This window comes from Mustela lutreola, chromosome 8, assembly GCF_030435805.1.
Source record: "Mustela lutreola isolate mMusLut2 chromosome 8, mMusLut2.pri, whole genome shotgun sequence".
NCBI classification, from domain to species: Eukaryota; Metazoa; Chordata; class Mammalia; order Carnivora; family Mustelidae; genus Mustela; species Mustela lutreola.
In genome coordinates this window covers 68,481,731-68,503,532 of record NC_081297.1, presented here as the reverse complement: position 1 = coordinate 68,503,532, position 21,802 = coordinate 68,481,731, and the positions used below count along the sequence as shown (strand labels likewise).

The 21,802-nt window shown below is 36.6% G+C and overlaps 1 protein-coding gene and 1 pseudogene across 5 annotated transcripts in view; both read right to left on the bottom strand.

The window, feature by feature from the left end:
• Nucleotides 1–2,836: 2,836 nt before the first annotated feature.
• Nucleotides 2,837–21,802, bottom strand: part of SCAF11 (SR-related CTD associated factor 11) — a 72,251-nt gene continuing 53,285 nt past the window's right edge. For 4 of the 5 annotated variants that reach the window (XM_059185573.1, XM_059185575.1, XM_059185577.1 and 1 more), the window contains 9 exons: nt 15,157–15,215; nt 14,894–15,000; nt 13,642–13,743; nt 11,162–11,268; nt 7,801–10,506; nt 6,676–7,019; nt 5,422–5,640; nt 4,946–5,065; nt 2,837–4,686 (listed from right to left, as the gene is read on the bottom strand). In XM_059185573.1, coding sequence (XP_059041556.1) covers nt 4,540–4,686; nt 4,946–5,065; nt 5,422–5,640; nt 6,676–7,019; nt 7,801–10,506; nt 11,162–11,268; nt 13,642–13,743; nt 14,894–15,000; nt 15,157–15,215 — 3,911 coding nt within the window. In that variant the 3' untranslated portion in view covers nt 2,837–4,539. The remainder of the gene's footprint in view (nt 4,687–4,945; nt 5,066–5,421; nt 5,641–6,675; nt 7,020–7,800; nt 10,507–11,161; nt 11,269–13,641; nt 13,744–14,893; nt 15,001–15,156; nt 15,216–21,802) is intronic. The other variant, XM_059185576.1, reaches the window with a different exon arrangement.
• LOC131838856 (elongation factor 1-alpha 1-like) lies at nt 18,521–20,492 on the bottom strand (annotated as a pseudogene).

Sequence of the window (21,802 nt, the reverse complement as noted above, 5' to 3'; positions counted from 1 at the left end):
ACTAAGTAGCTGTATAACCAGGTAACTCAGTTAATATGTACCTCAATTTTCTCATCAGAACAAAGAGAACTATTAGAATTGGTTTTATTTTTTTTTAAGATCTTAGTTATTTATTTGACAGAGAGAGATCACAAGTAGGCAGAGATGCAGGCAGAGGGAGAAGGGGAAGCAGGCTCCCGGGCTGAAAAGAGAGCCCGATGCAGGGCTCGATCCTAGGACCCCGAGATCATGACCTGAGCCAAAGGCAGAGGCTTGACCCACTGAGCCACCCAGGCGCCCCTAGAATTGGTTTTTTTAAAGCAAAAGAGGTAACACATATAATGTCTTATAGAGTACCTGGCTTAATTTAAATTTATTAATTACAGACTTAATAAACATGCTATTCCTATACTGTTCTTTTAGAAGATTGTGGTGTATTTCTGATAATATGTGAAGAATCCGAGAATCCCTGACACACAGTAGGTGTGCAGTTTGATGAAATCAGTGTTCATTAAGACCTTATAACTAAGAGCAATCTTAATTTTACATTTTCAGTCACAGTATCAAAGGTGGAACTACACTAAAATTCAGCACTGTGGTGTAGTATACCCCTTTCTGAGAGCAATTTGGCAACACTATCCAAAATTTAAAACGTGCATATCAGAAATTCAGTGTAATCGCATACACAAAAAAGAGAGCAAAGTCACAAAGGGTGCTCCATAAAATTGTTTCTAACAGCCAAAACCTGCACATAATTTCAATGTCCATCACCACGGGAACATGATATAACCATTATAAAACAAATAAGACATTAAGGTATACCTTCAATTTATTCAGTAGACTGGAGATGTAGAACAGTTTACAGAATATACTTCATGTGGTGGAGAACAATCTGTGAAACCTGTTTGCCCAGAAACTTAGTAAGCATTCTTGTAAATGCACTGAAGATTTAGGAGATATACAGACCTTTTTGAGAGTTCTCTCTGGACAGAGAAATCAGCTTAGGAAAACAATGGAATTTTACATTAAATATAATTGAATTTTTTAAATTATATATTAATTGTATATATAATCACATTTAAAATTCTACTATGGGGAAATAAAAAACTGGCCAGATAATCTACTTCTAGGAATTACTCCCCAGAGAGTAATCTGAAAAAGGATACATCATTTTATATACAAAGATATTCAAATCAGTCTTATGCATGTTAGCACTATTTTTATTTTACTAATTTATTTATATTAGTAAAAACAACTTCATACCCAACAGCAGAAGGCTGGTTTAAGTAATGGTACAATATGTACCAGAATACTATATAGCCATTAAAAATGATGCTATAGAATTTTTATTAAAATGAAAACTTCTGAGGGTGGTTGGGTTATGGACATTGGGGAAGGTATGTGCTATGATGAGTGCTGTGAAGTGTATAAACCTGGCGATTCACAGACCTGTACCCCTGTGGCTAATAATACATTATATGTTTATAGAAAAATTAAAAATGAAAAAAATTAAAACTTCTAAATATACCATTAAGTGAAAAGGACAAGTTATCTCATAGTTATGGGCAATTTGAGCAGCACTGTTACCTTTAAATGGTAGGATTACAGGTGGTTTTTCTCCTTTTGTTTTTCAGTTTCTTCCCTCGTCTACAAATTTTTCTAAAATAAAGTTTTCCTAATTTCCTACAATAATTTTGTAATTAGGAAAAAATGCTATTAAAATATATGCTTATAGCTGACTCCAAGCTTGCTTTACAACTTGGAATTAATGTAACTATGGTGCTAGTTACTTTGGTACAAATCCAAGAAATACTTCAATATGGGTTTGGAAGGAGATATAATGAGGTAAAAGTCACCATTTCCCAAGAATCTTAATAATAAAATGTTAAAGACACTTCTTTGTTTATCAAAAGAATTTATTAGAAAATATTACATACTACATATCTGTTTAAGAGCATTGTTTCAGTAGACAGCACTCCATCCTCATAGTACAAACAACATCTCGTGGACGGGGGGTTGGGCAACCACTGTGATTATGATGCTACATCTTTTGGATGGAACATTCAAACAGTACACACTGTGGCCATTTAAAGGAAGATAATGGAGAAAATGTGGTAATTACCAGGAAAAAAAAAATCACAAAACTTTTGGAATGTTAAAGTAATAAGTAACTACTTTTAGTCTCAAAATTCTAGGCATCACTACAGCCTCAATCATTGGTCAATGTGACTATTAAGTTAATGGGACCAAGGATTCAAAGGTTAAGTTAATACTGAATCTTAGTAAGTAATGAGAAATCTGTAACCCCACAAAATGTTTTTACGTTTGTGCACATGCAAAACTAATGAAAATTTCTGAAAAAAGCAAGAATGGGGAATGTTAAAGCATTGTTTTTTGAACATAAAGCATGCACTTTCTAATACATTCTTAAGTATTTCTAAGTTTTAAAAGTCTGAATTCTAATCCAGTAACATTCTTCATTAGGATTTTGAATGCAGTGTAACCAAGTACCCCAAAGCAGATATGGAATACACCCTTGTTATTTTCAAGAAAGGTGGAAATAATTCACGGCACTGCTACCAAAGATGTGAAACTTTAACTCTGGACCATACCACCTAGTTTTTTCTTCAAAACTTTTAAACATGTTTGTAAAGCTAAATGGTAGAAACAAACTGGAAAATGTAACCCTACTCCAAACATCACTGAAAGAAAATGTAGAAGTATGCCCTGTGTGATTAATCATCTTAGGCAATCTGCTACAAAATTTTCAAAGTGTGAACCTGCTTTAACTGAAAATACATTGAAAGTTCACACCACTGTTTCTAGAGTTCAAAACAAACAAATGAGGAGGTGTGTGTTGATATTTAAAACAGTCTTAATATTTTATTAGAAGAAATATACTTCCAAACTTCGTTCCCCTTCGTATCTAAACACAAACTTTAATTAAAAATATATATATAAATCAGTAGAATATCATATTACAAATGCCCAGAAATGCAGAATAAAGATCAAGAACTGCTTGGAAATATTTCTAACACTTTTGGGGATTACACTCATAATCTAATGAAGATTATGAACTAACACAATCATTATTGGGGCCAACAATTCAAAATATTTGCCTTATCAAAGCTAGCACCAAGAAAGTATTATGCACATAAACTTAAGAAACAGATCATCTTTACTTCAGAAAAGCACAGTCCTACGGAGTATTGCTCTCTAGGTTAGCTAGTTAAGGATCAATCAGTCTCACTGAGGCATACATCTATCTGAGCCATTAACATCTTATCCGAATAGCTTTCCCATTATTTGGTATCTACTGAAAACTGTTACTGGAATGAAAGATAGTTTATCATGGATATAACTCATGTTTTCTTCTAAGATGCCAATTAAAATAGTGGCTCTCTAATTAAAATAGTGGCTCTCTAATGCTTTGAACTTACCTTTTGTAAAAATTAATATATTCTAATATTGTAAAAAAGATAGTCAAATCCCTAGTCCCTGAAAACCTAACCAAGACCCCATTATTTAAATTCCTTTCTCTTTCCAAAACACAGGTTTTAATGTCTACAATTTTGCAACATGGTTAATAGCTACCATATGGTCACCTAATTAACACTTTATTCACTGTAAAGTATTTGGAGACTTCTCAAGTGTGAAAAGAATTTCATTAGTGATTAGACAGATGAGCAAGTTTCATAATTCTACCTTCCTCCCAAGGAAGGGAGGGTCACTACTCCACAGCAACTCCCCAGTTGGCACAAATAAGTTATCATTTCTCTGACAGGTAGAAGATATCATGAAATAACATAATTTTTACAAAGACAACACTTTTTCCAAACTAGTCTTCTAAATTCAACAGTTTTAGACTTCCAAAGTTGTAAATCTAGCAAATCAAACTGCTTCATCTCAGTTGGGGGGAAAAAAGGCACAAAAGAAAAACAAGCAGCATAACCTTTATTTGGTGATACAATAACCGTGTTCCAAAGTTCTGAACACTGAATTTTACTCATGTGATAATTTGTTTTCTATCTAGGCAATTTATTCAGATGTGTGCTTTAAAAATACACATTAGGAACCCTGCAATTGGTATATTCTGTTATTAGAAATATTTTTCATGGTAATACATTATTTAACTTTCTATAATTAGAGGGAAAAATCAGAGATCATACTTTATTTTTAGCCTGACAGAATAAATGTATTATATATATCTTTTCCAAAACCAGTGCACTTAGAAGACTCTAATTTATGCACTCCACTGTTCAAATCAAAAAGCTGTACATCTTCCAGTATCCACACTATAACACAGTCTTAGTAAAAATGCACACTCCTTTAACCCCTTTACTTTCCCTTGAATTTGCTTTTATTTTGGGGAGGAGGAAAGGAGAAAGAAGTTGCAGTGCAGAACTATATTTATTTAGAACAAAACTTTATATTCTACATTAAAAAAAATAATTTTATCAAAACCAAATTTCAATCACAGTTATGATCTTCAGTTAAAGGTACATGTTGAAATTGCACTTTGCAGATATCTTGATAGTGTCCTTTATAGTGCTCCCCATTTCAACCTATGTTTTTTTCGGTGGACACAGGTTCTTCCAGAGTTTTCTTTTGGCTTCCCTTCCGTGAATATTTGTATTTGTCTACATAGGCTTTAACCAGATTTGCCACTTTAGTAGAATTTACTTCTCCACTCTTACTATGACAAACCTATGAAAAAAGGAGGGGGAATATTTTTCTCATACTTAAAAGGATTACAGCAAAATGGAAAGCTTTTTGAAAACCCCCCAAAAGATAATCAGATTTTTTTCTTAAGTTTCATATCTCATGTGAACTTATTCAAAAGGTAAAAAAGTAGACAAGAATTAGAAGTTAGTGCTTATTATTTTAATTAGCCTTAAGCATTCCTTTATTAAAATAGAGGTGATTCAAACAATACATACATAACTCTGCTAAAGTTGGAACTTACTTTATCTACTGCTTTCCGTACAATCTCTTTATATTCTTCCTTGGTGATATCTTTATTTTGGTAAAATGGCTTAATGGCCAATTTTACCTCCTGTGCTGCTTTTTCTTGGATCTGTAATTTCTGGTAAAAGGAAAAAGTATAATTATTCTTTGCCCAATCACGTACTTTCAAAAAATGTCTTTAAAAATATAATACTGAAAACACTACACTTCTACATTGTTGCAAGAATTCTTCAAATATTGGTGCCATAAATATAAGTTATTTATTAACACATATACCAAACATTTCTAAAACTAATCATGAAAAACTACCAGTAACTCATTGGACACCAACATGATCTAGACAGAACCCTTCAAATAACACTGGAATTTAAGATTATCAACATAAATTCCCTTTGCCAATTATACAAAACAAAACTTATATTTTCATCTTTATCATATACAGAATATGTAGGTTGCTCTCAACCTTGAACTTGCCTTGTCTGTCTTCGAGCTATCTGCGCTGGCTTCCACTGTAACACTTACTTTGCTTTCTGTCAATTTTACAGCAGCATTAGAGGATTTGCTGTGACTTGATGACGAAGTATTACCAGAACTTGGTCCCTGAACTGTTCCCAAATTTCCTGGGGCTGCTGTTGGAGCAGGCAAGACCGGTGTACTCATGTTGTTACTTACATGAGAAGCACTAGGAATACCCTGTTTTAAAGAGTTATCATCAGTTAATGAGTTACTTGTTTTCAATAGAAGTCTTTTAGTCATTTATTAAGAAATAACAAAAAAATTCAAAGTGAGTCAACCTCAGTACTTAGGGAAAATTCTTATTTCGGGTCATGTATATCCAAAGGACTCCGAAGAAAAATGAGTAACATTCTTAAATAGAGATCTATGTAAATATGTTAAGTGACTTTTAAATTACACCTGCAAATTGTCATGTTCTGACTACAAAACAAGAAGGAAACGAACAGCATTTAAAGAATAGTATCTCTCCTGAGAGGCTCTTTATGAAAATTAACTAAAGTACTACCCCCACTTTAACGATGGAGGGAAAGGAGACAGTGACGTCAAATGGCCTGCAGAGAGCGGACAGGAAAAAAAACGGGAAAAAAAAAAAAAAAAAGATAAGAGATCCCAAATTCTGGAATCCTATCCCCTTATCTTCCAACTATACACTGCTGTTAGGATTCTAGAATTTGTGAAATGTAGGCACAGAACTATAATGAACACTATGTTTACAAACTATTGTCCAAATTTTCTATATGCCTCCGAGTCACTTCTTTCTTTTTAGCGGGGTAAACTCAGTGAAAACGAAACACTGATGGTAACAGATAATGAACAGCTTTATTTGGCATTTGTCCCAACAAGACAGTATTAAGTTTCATCACCAGTTCCCACCCCCTTAAAAGTCCAATAAATTGGAAAATTATTTTAAAGCACCCACCAGCTGATTCTAATTTGGCTCGTAATTTGGTCTTAACTTGAAAAAGCAAATCTGTTTGGACATCAACCACAGTATATATGTAGCTTAGATCTGACGATATGCATTCAATTCATTTTCTTATTTGAGGGGTAGGAGGTTTGAGGAAGGACAGTGAAGGAGGCTATGAAGGTTTCCCATAAACCTAATCAAACAAATGTTCCGGATGCCAGAAAGCCCTTTCTTGCCCATCTGTCCCTAACAGCTAAATGTTTATAATGGTTATGTTGATTAAACTTTAGATGCTAAAAACATACCTGCAGTTGCTTTCCATCTGGCTGTGAAGCAATGTAGCTGACTTGTTGGGATGGTGGGGGAGGGGGTGGTGGCGGTGGGAGTCCCTGAGATACACTGGTAGGAGCAGCCACCTGCACGAGAGGCACGCCTGTGTGCAGATGCAAGGGTAGTGGAGGATGAATGTTAAATGGATTGCGCTGGATGTTCATCAAAGGAGCATGAACACCCACTGGGTATGGGAAGATGTTCACAGGCTGTTGTGCATTCATCTGTGGCTGCATTACATTCATTTGTGGTTGCATCATATTTATCGGTAGCTGAGAACCATCTCCATGTTGGTTTGTTTGGTCTTTTAGGTTAGAATCTATCAAAAGAAAAAAAGACTTGTGAAATAAAATCATGTTGCAAACTTCTTTAGCCAGAGAAGCAAAGAACCACTGGTTATAGTAAGGTTAAATAGCAATGAACAGACTCAGAACACCTAAACGAATCTCAGATCATTTAGTCTAATCCTATCATTTCTAAATTATGTGGACTGATTTTCTAACTAAAAACAATTTAGAATTATTTTTAAGAATAAGTTCACATAACAACATCTGTCAACATTAGCAAAGAATCAGTACCTCAAGAAATCTGCTAAAGAAATAATCCTATAAAATTTAATTAGAATACTAAATTAGAAGGTTAATCACTTTTTTTTAAATCTTCAACAGCTTTTTTCTTAGAATGCTCTTCACAAGAAAAGCCAAAGAAAAGTAAATCATTATTAGAAGAGTAACTTATTTATATGACTAATCATCAAAAAAATCCAAATGCTCACATCTGAGATAAATGAAATAGAAGTTAAATCCTGCACAAGAACATCTCAAATTCTTCTATTTTAACATCTCAAATTCTTCTATTTTAACAAACTGTACTTACAGTACGTAAGTCTTTGGCAAGGTGGGGGGGTGACGCACAGGTGAAAAATGCAGTAAATGCTGATGTGTATATATATTTATATAATGCAAAGTGACTTATTAAACGGGGATTCAATTTAACATTATAAAACTATAAACACGGATCATTGCAATTCATATAAATGTTAAACTTATAATCTCCTTCTTTAAATAAAACAGTATTACTCAATAAGCAGAACATGTTACCTTGTTCAGTTGTTTCCTCCTCTTGTCTCATCCATCCAGACTGCGGGCCTGAAGAATTTCTCCCTCGTCGTGAATAATAGTTTTGTACATCTGCTGGTAGAGTCTTTCTCACAGCCCAACTAGATGCAGATGTCCACCCAGATCTATCTGCCGGTGTATCAAATGAAAACTCCTGTTGCTCATTTTTCCGCTTATAGGGTTGCTGTTCCACAAACTTGAAAGACTCATTCCCTGAACTATTTGAATTCCCTGAGAGGGGTTTTCGGTTTTGCCACCTATTTTCATTTTGATCTGTATAGGCAAAACCACCTCTGTAAGTGCCTCTGCCACGGTTACCTCTACCACGGTTAGACATCCAACCTGAACCAAAGTTTTTATTCCAAGAATTCCCTGAATTTTCATTTCTGTTTTCTTCCCAGTGAGAATCTTTTAACTTGTCTGGATTCCTGGTCCTTGGATCAGGCCCAGAGTTTATTTTTTCTGTTACCCAGCTGGGACAGTCATTTCTATGTTTGTCAGCAGAATTTGGATCATCAGCACCTGGACTGTCATTTTTTTCTTTTCTTGTATTTTCATTCTGTTTCTCTATGTCATTCTTTCTGTACCGATCATTTCCTCGTGGACACCTCCAACCATCATTTGTCCATCTTTCCTTCCAGCGGGGAGAGTAAGTGTCTCTGTCAGTTCTGCCAAATGATGAACTCTTAATTTTTGTTCTAGATCTTGATGGTGACCTAGAACGAGATCTGGATCTAGACCATCTTCTGGTTCTCCTTTCTCGATCTCGATCTCTCCTTGGCCCATCTCTATCACTTTCTCTTTCTCTGCTCCGGGACCTGGATTTTTCCCTTGGGGAAGAATCTTTCACTCTTGACTGAGATCTTCTGTTTTCTCTAGAAGTGTCTCTTTTTGGGGAGAGTGATACAGATCTTTTGACTTCCCTTGTACTATCTCTTTTTGGAGATCGAGACTGAGATTGTCTCCTTTCTCTTGCGATATCCTGTTTTGGGGACGGAGAACGAGATTTTCTACGTCCTCTTGCAGATTCTTTCTTGGGAGACAGTGAGAGAGACTTCCTGCTTTCTTTTCCAGTTTCTCTTTTGGGAGATGGAGACTGAGACCGCTTCTTTTCTCGTGCAGTATCTTTGTTGGGAGACCAAGTTGTAGATGGGGAGTGAAATCTAGATCTTCGGGTACGAGGCTTTTTGGCTTTCTCTGCCACATCTACAGGGCTTTCAGATGGTTGAGATACAGTTTCAGCATTTCCATTTGCAGGATCAGAAGATGGCATATTATTTTGAGAACTGTGCTCCATAGAATCTGCATTCAATTGTTTAGTATCAGCATTTACAGAAGGTTCAACTTCAGATTCATTCTGGTCACTGCAAAGTGAATCACATTCCATAGGTATCATTTCATTATTGTCCTCACTAAAAGGCTTCTGAATTTGTTCAATGTGTGTATTAGGCAATTCTGCAGATCCGGAATGTTCAATAGGAGATTCAGTCTTTTCTAATTTGTCTAATTTGGTGTTAAGATTATTTTTTAATAAATTATTTTCAGAGTCTTGAATACTACTGGAATTTTCATTCTCTGAAGTATCACATGCTGCAATTATTTCTACATCTTCAGTTTCAACATGCCCAAGCAACTGAACCTCTGAGCTCTCTATGGATATTCTGTCCACTGTTTGCATAATTTTACCCTCAGAAGATTCTAATTTGGGGCTTTCTACAAGCTGTTCTGTTTTTACTATTGAATCTTTATGATCAGTAATTTCTGCCACAGGACTCTCCATAACTTTTTCTTCATTAACCACGGACTCTGCATTCTCTGGTAACTCACCTAAGCTTGGTACAGATTCATCTACTTCAACTTCAGATCCTGAACAAGTAAGAAGATCATCTGAACAATGATCTGTACATTTATCCACCTTTACCTCTGATTCTGAAAGTCCAGATGTTTGGTCTTGATTTCCTAGTTGATCACCTTCTTTTCCAGAAATATTTTTAGGGGTCTCACTTTCTAACCATAAAATATTAGCTTCTATACTTGTATTCTCAACTTTTTGAATGTCCTCTTCCTCTCCAACTAGTACAGGAGGATCTTGAACATGAGACTCCGAATATGAAGATTCCACTGCTTCCTCTGTATCATGGTTCTCAGTATGTTCCTCACTTTCTTCTACGTGCTCATTGCAACTTCTCAAGTCATTAACAGACTCATTTTCTACACCTGCCTGCACAGTACAACTGTTACTACTTTCTGCATCTGATTGGTGCTCTTTCTCTAACACAGGTGGTGTGTCAGATTCTGCTGTTTCTTCATCTACTGAATCACTGGAAGATGATTTTTCAGGGGCAGATACAGAGCTCCGAAGTTTCTTTTTCAACAAAGGTGGTTTTCTTCCTCTTCTTACAGACTTCCGTTTTGGAGCCTGTCTTGTTTGCTTTTCTGATGCACCCGAAGAGGAAACACTTACAGATGGATTGTTGTTATCTGGGGCATCACATCCAGAATTATTTGATACTGGCAATTTCTGAGCCTGACTGACTGTTTCAGCTCTCGTATTACGTGTTGATCTCCTTGTAGGAGTTGTTGCTGCAGGTTTTCGTCTTGTTCCTCTGGTGTTTGATGTACCAGAAGTCTGCTTCTTCTCTTCTCCTTCTTGAGTATGTGCTAATGCATATCCCTTGCAGGAGGTACCTAATAATACATACATTTTAAAAAGTAAAAAGTATATGTTTCAATAAATGAGAAGCCTTTGGCTTCAGGTTGTGTTAGCATAAATGTCTGTAACAAAGTGAAACAAAATATACTTATGAATCAAGTTATGAATAAATGCATAGCTACTAACATCTAAGTAACAGCAGGTATTTATCAGGTTATTTTAATGCTACTGAAATGAATTATCACAAGATTTGAATTCTTGTGGGCAATCTATAGGAAAACCACAAGAAAATATGTTTGGTTTGATAAATACCACTGTGTTATGAATAGGTAATACCTAGGCAAAAAAAAGAGAAAACAAGTTATCCACAAATATAAAGACTGACACTATTTGTTCATAATTAGTAGATGTAACCTCTAAAGATCTATATTTTGAAAGCTAAAGCCCTAAACAGAAGGGATACTTCTAGCCAGTTTCTCAAATATTTGATGACGTAATTTCTTAAGTAAAAAAGATTTTCTACTTGGAACAATCTAAAAGTCAAGTCGCTACCCAAATATTTACAGAAGTATCTAGGACTTACTATCTTTACCTTATTTTATAGTTTTCTAAGTCATGAACACTCACTGGATACTGAAAGAAACTAGTAATAATTTTCTAAAGACTAGAAAAACATTACACAAACTTTACCAAAATTTTCTAAAGATATGGTACTTGTTGGAAAAATAGTTCTTGGCAACACAGAAGAGATGAGAGGAAGTACTTGTGTTTCAATATTCCAGGGTATAAAACCAATTCTGAAAATTTAAAACAAAACAAAAAAAGACATTTTGTTTAAATGGTTTAAAAAGTTACACCAACAATTTAAAATTACTACTTTCCCAAATCAGGTTAGCAACTTTAAAATACTGTATACTTAAATTAGTTTTTGCCAAAATAACTGAAAATGTAAATTCCAGGTTACTCATGTTCAAAGATGGCTACCAACTGACTATATAGAAAAAACCCTTAAAAGCATATTTTTCTGATAAATTAAGGGCAAAGGGAGACCAAGGGCAACTTCATATATAATACATGTTTCTCTTTTAAATAATTTAATGTAATATTTTGCCAAGAATTTTTTTTAGTTTCTGCTTTTTTACCTTCATTCTAAAAAAATTCAATTTGGAAAATAAAATGTATAGATAAATAAAATGCACAGATTTTAAGTGCCCAGCTTGATGACACCTGACTGATGTATAGATCTGTGTAACCACCACAACCCCCAACCACCAAAAGGTGATTTCATGCCCTTTGTGCTACGCACGCCCCTTTCTGGGCAACCAAAGGAAAATTTAGCCAAGTTAATCAAATCAAGGTCTTAAGAAATCAGCAAGGTTAAAGAGTAATCAGTTCATGAATAAATAATTTAACATAACTTGGAAATAGAATTGTATCACTTGAATTTGAAGCATGTCATACATACATGAGTTATGTTTTCACATTTGTTTTATAACACGTATCAAAAGCAAAAACATCAAAATAAATACATTTTTTAAAAAGAAAAAAAAAGGACTGATTTCTGTTGTTCTATTATATTATGACATTCCTCAATCTAAGAATAATGGCTCTTCAAAGCTCCCAATGTCCCTATTAAGTTTCTACAACCAAACCCAATTCACTCTTAGCTTTTTTCTGATTCGTATTTGTTCAGTTCAGATCGCCTAATAAAAAGAAGAAAACCTACTTTATCCCAATGAAATCTGTAGTAAAAGCAGAAAAGCTTCAAAAACAATGTGCAACTACACATACGCAAAAATATTTGAGAGCTCATATATCTGGACTTCCTAATTTCACTTGTATTTATATTCCACGGTCATTCCTACAGGGAAGGCCTCTATATTACAGTGTTATATATGCAGAACTATATTACAGTGTTACATAAGATAAAGTTATAATGTTACAGGAATGACAGTGGTAAGGACCTCAATCAATCATTTTGTAGGAAGTTAATTTAAGTATATATATTTATAAAACACCTAGCAACTTGACAGTAGCTATAGGACTTAAACTAAGAAAGAAAGGACTACATTATAGAAAATCATGAATGCCAGGTCAGAGTATAAAGACTTAGTCAAATAAATTTTAGAGAAATCTTTTGGAGAGGGGAAATGTCGTGACCAAAGAAGTAGTGTGTCCGCTAAGAGCACACAGGTTAAGATTCAAATGAGTGAAACAACAGAAAGATGACAGATCCAAATGCCATTACTAACAATGAATCTTATCATCTTGGTGCTCTCCCTTTTATTTATTTATTTTTTAATTTTAATTTTTTAAATTTAAATTTAATTATCCAACATATAGCATATATCATTACTTCTTTTTAAAGATTTTATTTGGGGCGCCTAGGTGGCTCAGTGGGGTATAAAGCCTCTGCCTTTGGCTCGGATCATGATCCCAGGGTCCTGGGATTGAACCCCACATCGTACTACTTGCTCAGTAAGGAGCCTGCTTCCTCCTCTTCTCTCTCTCTGCCTGCCTCTCCGCCTACTTGTGATCTCTATTCATCAAATAAATAAGTAAAATCTTTAAAAAATTTAAAAAAAAATAAAAAATAAGGATTTTATTTATTTGACAGCCAGAGACACAGTGAGAAAAGGAACACAAGCAGGGAGAGTGGGAGAGGGAGAAGCAGGCTGCCCGTTGAGCAGAGAGAGCCAGATGCGCAGCTGGATCCCAGGACCCTGGGATCATGACCTGAGCCGAAGGCAGACGCCCAACAACTAAGCCACCCAGGCACCCCCACATCATTAGCTTTTGACATAATGTTCAGTGACTCATTATTTGCATGTAATACCCAGTGCCCATCACATCACGTACCCTCCTTAACACCCATCACCCAGTTACCCCCTTCCCCACCCACCTCCCTTTCCACAACTGTTTCTGGGATTCAAGAGTCTTCCTTTTAAATGACCCAAGTATCTACATTTATTAAACAGATTAAAAAAGGTATTTTTCAAGGGATTCTTTAAATACCAATCCTCTTTAGGCAGTTGAGACACCAAATTTAATTTGCATAAAACTTTCTTAGAAACACAACTATTGATTAAGATACCTGTTACTTAAGTATTAATGACACCTTCTGCTTACGTTAGCATGTAAACACTTTGGTAAAAAAAAAATTTTTTTACCTTCCACTTCCAGGTGACGTATGAGGAAACCATGACAAGTCCAATTCCTGTCTCTTCTGTCTAATCAATGCACTCATTTCATTGATTTCTATAAATTCTGTACTAAAAGATAAATTTTAGACCCTCATCAGAATTCCAAATATTAAGTTCAGCGTAATACTTGTGTTAAATCATGATAGCAAAAATTTTGTACCTAGCATTATAAACCACATTTAAAACAGACTTCTATTTCAATATGAACTCATTACTAATTGTAAAATTTATTACAAATCAAAATTCTGTTTATCTGATTCATAAAAATAATGCTTGAATTTGTATCTTGAAGTGACAGAATTTTTAACAAGTCAATTCAGAATAAACCCTTATTACTGAGAGAAAAAAGCAACACTGTTTTCTATCCCATGAACCAAAGCTGCAGCCAGCAGTCCCAGCAGAAATTGTATTTGCAGTAGTTTTCCATCTGAAACGAAGTGTAAGACAAAGGAAAAAATAAAGAAAGATACAGGTCCTATAACCAAAAATGGGTAGAGTTCAGCTTTCCAAAAGCTACTTAGATGTAATTGTTATCTTTGGTAACCTTTGCCAAGCTCTAAAATTAAATCATGCAAACCTGACCTGTCTTGTTCATTCAACTAAAGCAGGTGATTTTAAAACCACAACTTAGAGGTGCCTGGGTGGCTCAGTGGGTTAAAGCCTCTGCCTTTGGCTCAGGTCATGATCCCAGGGTCCTGGGATCGAGCCCCACATCGGGCTCTCTGCTTCTCAGGGAGCCTGCTTCCTCCTCTCTCCCTCTCTGCCTACTTATGATCTCTGTCAAGCAAATAAATAAAATCTTAAAAAAATATATTAATAAAAATAAAACCCCAACTTAACCTTCAAATTCCACAAATATTTTACTTAGTATCTACATGCCAGTCAATACAGATTCAAGGATGACTGGTTCTACTCTAAAAGGGTTCTGCTTGATTACAATTTAACAAGTAGCTTACTTCTCCATCACATAAAAAGCCAGTGTAGAACAATTTATTATTAATGAAGACAAAACCCACTAGATCATGGGCAGTCACTGCATGCTACAGAGGGTCATAAAACAGGTTTCCTCTTTACCAGAACTAGTTTATTTTCCAAAAGAAACAAAACCAAGGAACAAGATGGGCTTTCATATTTGAGCCAGAACTTTTTTTTACCAAAAGTTAATTATAATAATGAATCATCAAGTACAAACACATAAATTAAAATAGAAAATACTAACCAGTAAGTTCTACAGGTGAAAGATTCTCCAGTGTGACTACTAGAAGAAAACATATTGGAGAAAAAATTTCTGAAGCACTGACTGGTACACTGATTTGATCTTCGAGGCTAGAAAAGTAAAAAGAAGTTAGTGAAACAGCAAACAATAAAACCTCCATGATAACTAATAGTTATATTAAATGTTTTGATATAGCCAAGCTATAGTTAGGTAATAAACCACCACAGAATGTTATTATCTAAAAGTTATTCTTTATTTCAACAAACCTTATTTGTTTTTATTGTTGCATTTTTCTTTCCTTCCATTTCACTGTGTGTAGAATTTCCTGTACAAAGACACAAAATGACTGTTACCTTGCCTTAATTTTTATTTTTTTAAGATGTTATTTATTTATTTTAGAGACAACATGCACGCAGCAGGGGTAGGGGCAGAGGAAGAGGGAGAGAATCTCAAGCAGACTCCAGGCCCAACGCAGGGCCCTTCACAGGGCTCAATCTCACGACCCTGAGATCATGACCTGAGCTGAAACCAAGAGTTGGATGCTTACCTAATGAGCCAACCAGGTGCCCCTCACTTTTTATTTCACAAGGTTGTACCCTACTACTCGTCCTGCCCTGCTCCCTCTCTCTTGAAAAACAAACAAAAACAATAAAAACCAAACCCAACCAAACCCAAAACCAAAACAAACCAACCAACCAACCAACCAAAGGAGTGCCTGGGTGGCTCAGTCAGTTAAACATCCGACTCTTGATTCCTGCTCAGGTCATGAACTAAGGGTGGTGAGACTGAACCCTGTGTTGGGTTCTGTGCTGGATGTGGTGCCTGTTTCAGATTCTCTCTCCCTTTGCCCCTCCCCGAACCCCATTCTCTCTAATTAAATAAATAAATAGTAAAAAAAAATTTTTAACAAGGTTGTAAAGCAGTACTGACACTGGCATATACTGGCATACTGATAAAGTTAAAATATGTAGAAAAGTTGCATTTAAAATAATAGTACTTGCATTTTATAACTTTTTCAAATCCTGATTTTATCTTGTTAAGCTGCAGATACAAAGAAAATTTAAAAAGCCACAAAAACAGAAAATTGGTATGAAACATGTGCAAATACTATGCTCAGAGCATGAGTATTAAAATTCTTGTCAACATTTTCTGGCAGCCTATGTAAACTTACACTACTTTGTTACAAAAAATATATACAAGATGTTAAATTACATAATATCAGTAATGCACTGAATATAACCTTCCCTGCTGTAACTTAAAAACCAGCAACTGTTAACTCACCTCAAGCAGAACTGACCAGAGGAACTGGGGCCATGAGCCCCGTAAATTATCATTTAGCTACTGGTACCAATGTCAAGTACCCTCCTTTCTCCTCAAACTTTAAAAGTAGGAAGGACACATAGCTTTCCGTTAGAGCAATGCTTCTGGCTGCACTGCTCATGGTGGGTGTTTTGTGTTTTTTTTGGTCTTACCTGTTGTATCAGGACATTTATTCTATGGATATATACTTCCAGGTTAAGGAAGATAAAGGACAGTTTCTGCTAATCACAAAAATTGTGTTAGCATCTTTACAGATTACTGCTGTTAGTTCTTCTTTACCATGGACCCTGTGTGATTAGTCTTCTTTGCCTATCAGGGCATTTGTTGCCTGCAATAATCCGCTGCTGCTACTGTTGTCACTGCTCTCTCCTCAAGAACTCTATAAAGTGCACAGTGCAAATGACAATAGATCTTTCGATCTTCTGCCTTGCTTGCCTCATAAAGGACCTACTGACCTTGTTAAAATAAATCACTCTAACGAGGAGGCCTGTTTGCTGCTACTTGTAAGACCATATGTATTTGGGGTTTCTTCAGTCAGTCCAGTTGGTAATAGGTTACATTCTGCTTAAGAGCATACTAATTTCCTTTTAAGCTACCATACAACAGCTGTTTGGTTTCCTGCTATTATCCATCCTTCACACATGTCCCACCCAGAAGTGTTCTAACAAATGTAATTTCAACAATGGGGAAAGAGGTACTGGCTGAGTTCCAGAAACTTATTTTCTTACTCTTCAACGTATATTTAAAAGATAATACTAATTTTATTTATAAGTAAAATTTTATTTATTTATTGGAGAAAGAGATGAGCAGAGGGAGAGGGAAAGTAGACTCCACTAAGTGAAGAGGCTAATGCGGGGCTCAATCCAAGGACCCCCGAGATCATGACCTAAGCCAAAATAGGACACTTAACCAACTGAGCCACCGAGGCACCCCAGTACTGATTTTTTTTTTTAAGATTTTATCTGTTTATTTGACACAGAAAGAGAGATCACAAGTAGGCAGAGAGACAGACAGAGAAAGAGGGGAAAGCAGGCTCCCCATTGAGCAGAGAGCCCAATGCGGGGCTCGATCCCAGGACCCTGAGACCATGACCTGAGCAGAAGGCAGAGGCTTAAAACACTGAGCCACCCAGGTGCCCCTAATACTGATTTTTTAAACTGTGCATCAAGCCAGGAATAAAATGTGTGATATCCAGTCACATTCTTAGAAGTTTAACTATTTCTTTCAGCTAGGCACAGAAGTGCTATTATAGTTGGACAGTGTACAACCAGTACCTAAGGGTACTGAGTTATTTTCACTCAAGTTTCATTCACTTAACACTTCTAAGATTGTAAAGTTTACACAGCACTCCCTCACTTGAAAACCTATCTCAGGAAGCCACCATTAGAGAATGCTCTCTATGCAAAAAACTGTTTGTTTTCTGGCCAGACGCTAAATGAAAATTTGGTTCAAAAGGTATTCCAACTATCTTTGGGTAATTCTCAGGTAATTACTAAGCAGCTCCAATAACAATCTCAAAAATACTCAATACTGGTGGATATGCCTAAATTGTGATCAAAGACCATTTCACAAATCCACCCTACTAATCTAACTGCCTTTGGACAGCAATGATAGGCCTTTATATTGCATTTTTTATCAAAGTAATGCATGTACAAACTTCAAGAAATCAAACAGCACAACAGCAAACTACAGAAATTCCTGTTCCCTGAAAGCACTCATCAAATCCCTTAACTGTTTCTTCTAATATTTGCTTCTTTATTTCTAAATAACAAGCTTATACTACTCTACCTGACTTTTTCTGGTTTCAGATATTTTCTAATTTTTTTTTACTATAGAAGATAAAGACTTTTCTCTTACACCACTACCCTATCTACCTGCTTAGCTGCTGCTTCCACCAAATGTTCTTTTTGATATATCAAAAGCAATATTACATTACTATAACTATATAAACATTATTCACAGCTGAACCATATACTACATTATGATTATTTTTCTTACACAACTGCTTGCTTTTCCTAGGGTTAACTACTTTGCTTTCTTTTCCTTTTTTCTCTTTATTACCTATAATTAATTTATAGCTAACTCTTCAACAAAAGTATCAATCTCCTCTTACTATACGCAAACACATCATCTCATCCACAAACTCTGCTTCCCACTCTCACGGAAATGGTACTCCTCTGTCCCACTCTAGTCTGAACTGGTAACCCTCTAAAAGTAGTTTAACAGTCATTCAGAACTATCCTCTATCAACATCCTGATAATCCCATTTACCTTTTCCCTAGGTCAGAACTCATTTTTTTTTTTTTCTCATTAAACTTTTGTTTTAATGGGTCTCAAAATTCTGTGACAGATTTTTGGTCAAGTTGTTTCCATTAAAAAGTACTGATTTTAAAAACTAATAACTTAAAACTGCCACACACACAAAAAAACAAATGGTCCACAAAACATTCTCCTTTCCTTCTGAAGGTTTTATGATGCATTGTTATCATTAACCAGTCTTTTACTATTAAACTTAAATGGCCAATTGACACAAACAGTTCTGAGACCATTCTTCCACCACTGATTAAGACTGGGGTGGCAGGTATTGGGGATAATATTCATTTAGCCTTCTGAGCTTTCTGGGCAGACTTGGTGACCTTGCCAGCTCCAGCTGCCTTCTTGTCCACTGCTTTGATGACACCCACAGCAACCGTCTGTCTCATGTCACGAACAGCGAAACGGCCCAGAGGAGGATAGTCAGAGAAGCTCTCAACACACATAGGCTTGCCAGGAACCATATCAACAATGGCAGCGTCACCAGATTTCAAGAACTTGGGACCATCTTCCAGCTTTTTTCCAGAACAACGATCTATCTTCTCCTTCAGCTCAGCAAACTTGCAAGCAATGTGAGCTGTGTGACAATCCAGCACAGGTGCATATCCAGCACTAATTTGGCCTGGATGCTTCAGGATAATCACCTGAGCTGTGAAGCCAGCTGCTTCCATTGGTGGGTCATTTTTGCTGTCACCAGCCACATTGCCACGACGAACATCTTTGACAGATACGTTCTTTTTTTTTTTTTTTAAAGACTTTATTTATTTATTTGACAGAGAGAGATCACAAGTAGGCAGAGAGGCAGACAGAGAGAGAGAGAGGAGGAAACAGGCTCCCTGCTGAGCAGAGAGCCCGATGCGGGACTCGATCCCAGGACCCTGAGATCATGACCTGAGCCGAAGGCAGCAGCTTAACCCACTGAGCCACCCAGGCGCCCTGACAGATACGTTCTTGACATTGAAGCCCACATTGTCCCCAGGAAGAGCCTCACTCAAAGCTTCATGGTGCATTTCAACAGACTTGACTTCAGTTGTAACATTGACTGGAGCAAAAGTGACCACCATGCCAGGCTTAAGAACACCAGTCTCCACTCAGCCCACAGGGACAGTAACAATACCACCAATTTTGTAGACGTCCTGGAGAGGCAGACGCAAGGGCTTGTCAGTTGGACGAATTGGTGGCAGAATGCAATCCAGAGCTTCAAGCAGTGTGGTTCCACTGGCATTCCCATCTTTACAGGTGACTTTCCATCCCTTGAACCAAGGCATATTAGCACTTGGCTCCAGCATGTTGTCACCATTCCAACCAGAAATTGGCACAAATGCTACTGTGTCAAGGTTGTAGCCAATTTTCTTAATGTAGGTGCTGACTTCCTTAACGATTTCCTCGTATCTCTTCTGGCTGTAGGGTGGCTCAGTGGAATCCATTTTGTTAACACCAACAATTAATTGTTTTACACCCAGTGTGTAAGCCAGAAGGGCATGCTCACGGGTCTGCCGTTCTTGGAGATACCGGCTTCAAATTCACCAACACCAGCAGCAACAATCAGGACAGCACAGTCAGCCTGGGATGTGCCTGTAATCATGTTTTTGATAAAGTCTCTGTGTCCTGGAGCATCAATGATGGTCACGTAATACTTGTTGGTCTCGAATTTCCACAGGGAGATATCAATGGTGATACCACGTTCACGTTCAGCTTTCAGTTTATCCAAGACCCAGGCGTACTTGAAGGAGCCTTTTCCCATCTCAGCAGCCTCCTTCTCGAATTTTTCGATAGTTCTTTTGTCGATCCCACCACATTTGTAGATCAGATGACCAGTAGTGGTAGACTTGCCCGAATCTACGTGTCCGATGACAACAATGTTGATATGAGTCTTTTCCTTCCCCATTCTGGTTTAGGATGAGCGGTGGTTTTCACGACACCTGTGTTCTGGCGGCAAACCCGTTGTGAAAAAGCCAGAACTCATTTTTTAAATCCCTAGGTCAGAACTCATTTTTTGGAACAATGTTCACTACTATCTTATTTAGTGAAGCAAGGGCTCTTACATGTTTGACAATGTCTATTCTACCCTAACACCTGATTGACAGTTTAACAGGGTTTACAATGTCCTGGTTTAGCAATTATTTTCCCCAGAATTTTCAAGACATTGCTCCAGTGCTCCATCCATTGTTGATAACATTCTTTTATACATAGTCTTGTTTTCTCTCTCTAGAACCTCTTAGGATCTTGTTATCTGCAGAGTTCTAGAATTTTATGAAGCACTTTAGTTCTTTCCTTATTTACCAGGTGTTGGGTTATTTCTTTATTCAGATACTCATACCCAGCAACTCTGGGGAAATTTTCCTTTGTAGTACCTTGGTAACTTTCTGCCTTTTGGCTTGTTTTCTTTCTGAAATATTATTAGTCCGTACTGAACCTTACAGACTAATACCCTACCATCTTGTCAACTTTTCATCTCACCTTCTCAGTTTTCTCAATTTATTCTTTATCCCTGTTGAATTTTTAAAATTTCTACTATAACATTTTTGGTTTCCAAGTTGCCTTTTTTCAGTCTTTCTTGTGTCAATGATGAACTATCCCTTATCTCTGTGAATATTAATTTTTAAAGTTTCCTTTCCCAGCACTTGGTTTATTCTATCCAGTTCCTTTTGTCTCTGTTTTGACCTCTCTTATATTGGAGGTTCCCCACAAATACCCAGTGACCCATGATTTTTGAGACACTAAAATACTGACTGAAAATCTTGAGAACAGGTGGTCAGAGCGTTTCAACTAACGGGTTTCACTTTAAGCTGATCAAGCAGGGATCTGGCTATTTCATTCAGAGACTCCCAAATATTAGAATCTCAACTCTTTTGTCTTAGATAAGATGCCTCCTATTTCTAATTTAGCAATAAGCAAGAGTGCAAGTGCCATGGGTAGAGAATTAGAGGCTTTAATATTTGATTTAATTTCCCTCTTTACTGTTGTTTCCTCAACCCTCACTTGTGCCAGAATTTAATCTGATTTAACCACTCACTCTATGGAGGAAACATCCAGTCTTTGCCTGGGGGGACTCCACCCCTACCCTCTTGCGCTAAAACTCTGCAGGATAAAGTTGCTAAAACTCTGCAGGATAAAGTTCTTTAAAACACTTCAACCGTGGTGCCTGGGTGGTTCAGGAATTAAGCCTCTACCTTCCGGCTCTGGTCATATTCTCAGGGTCCTGGGATCAAGCTCAACATAGGGCTCTCCCTGCTTAGCGGGGTGCCTGCTTCTCCCACCCCCCACCCCCCCCCCCGC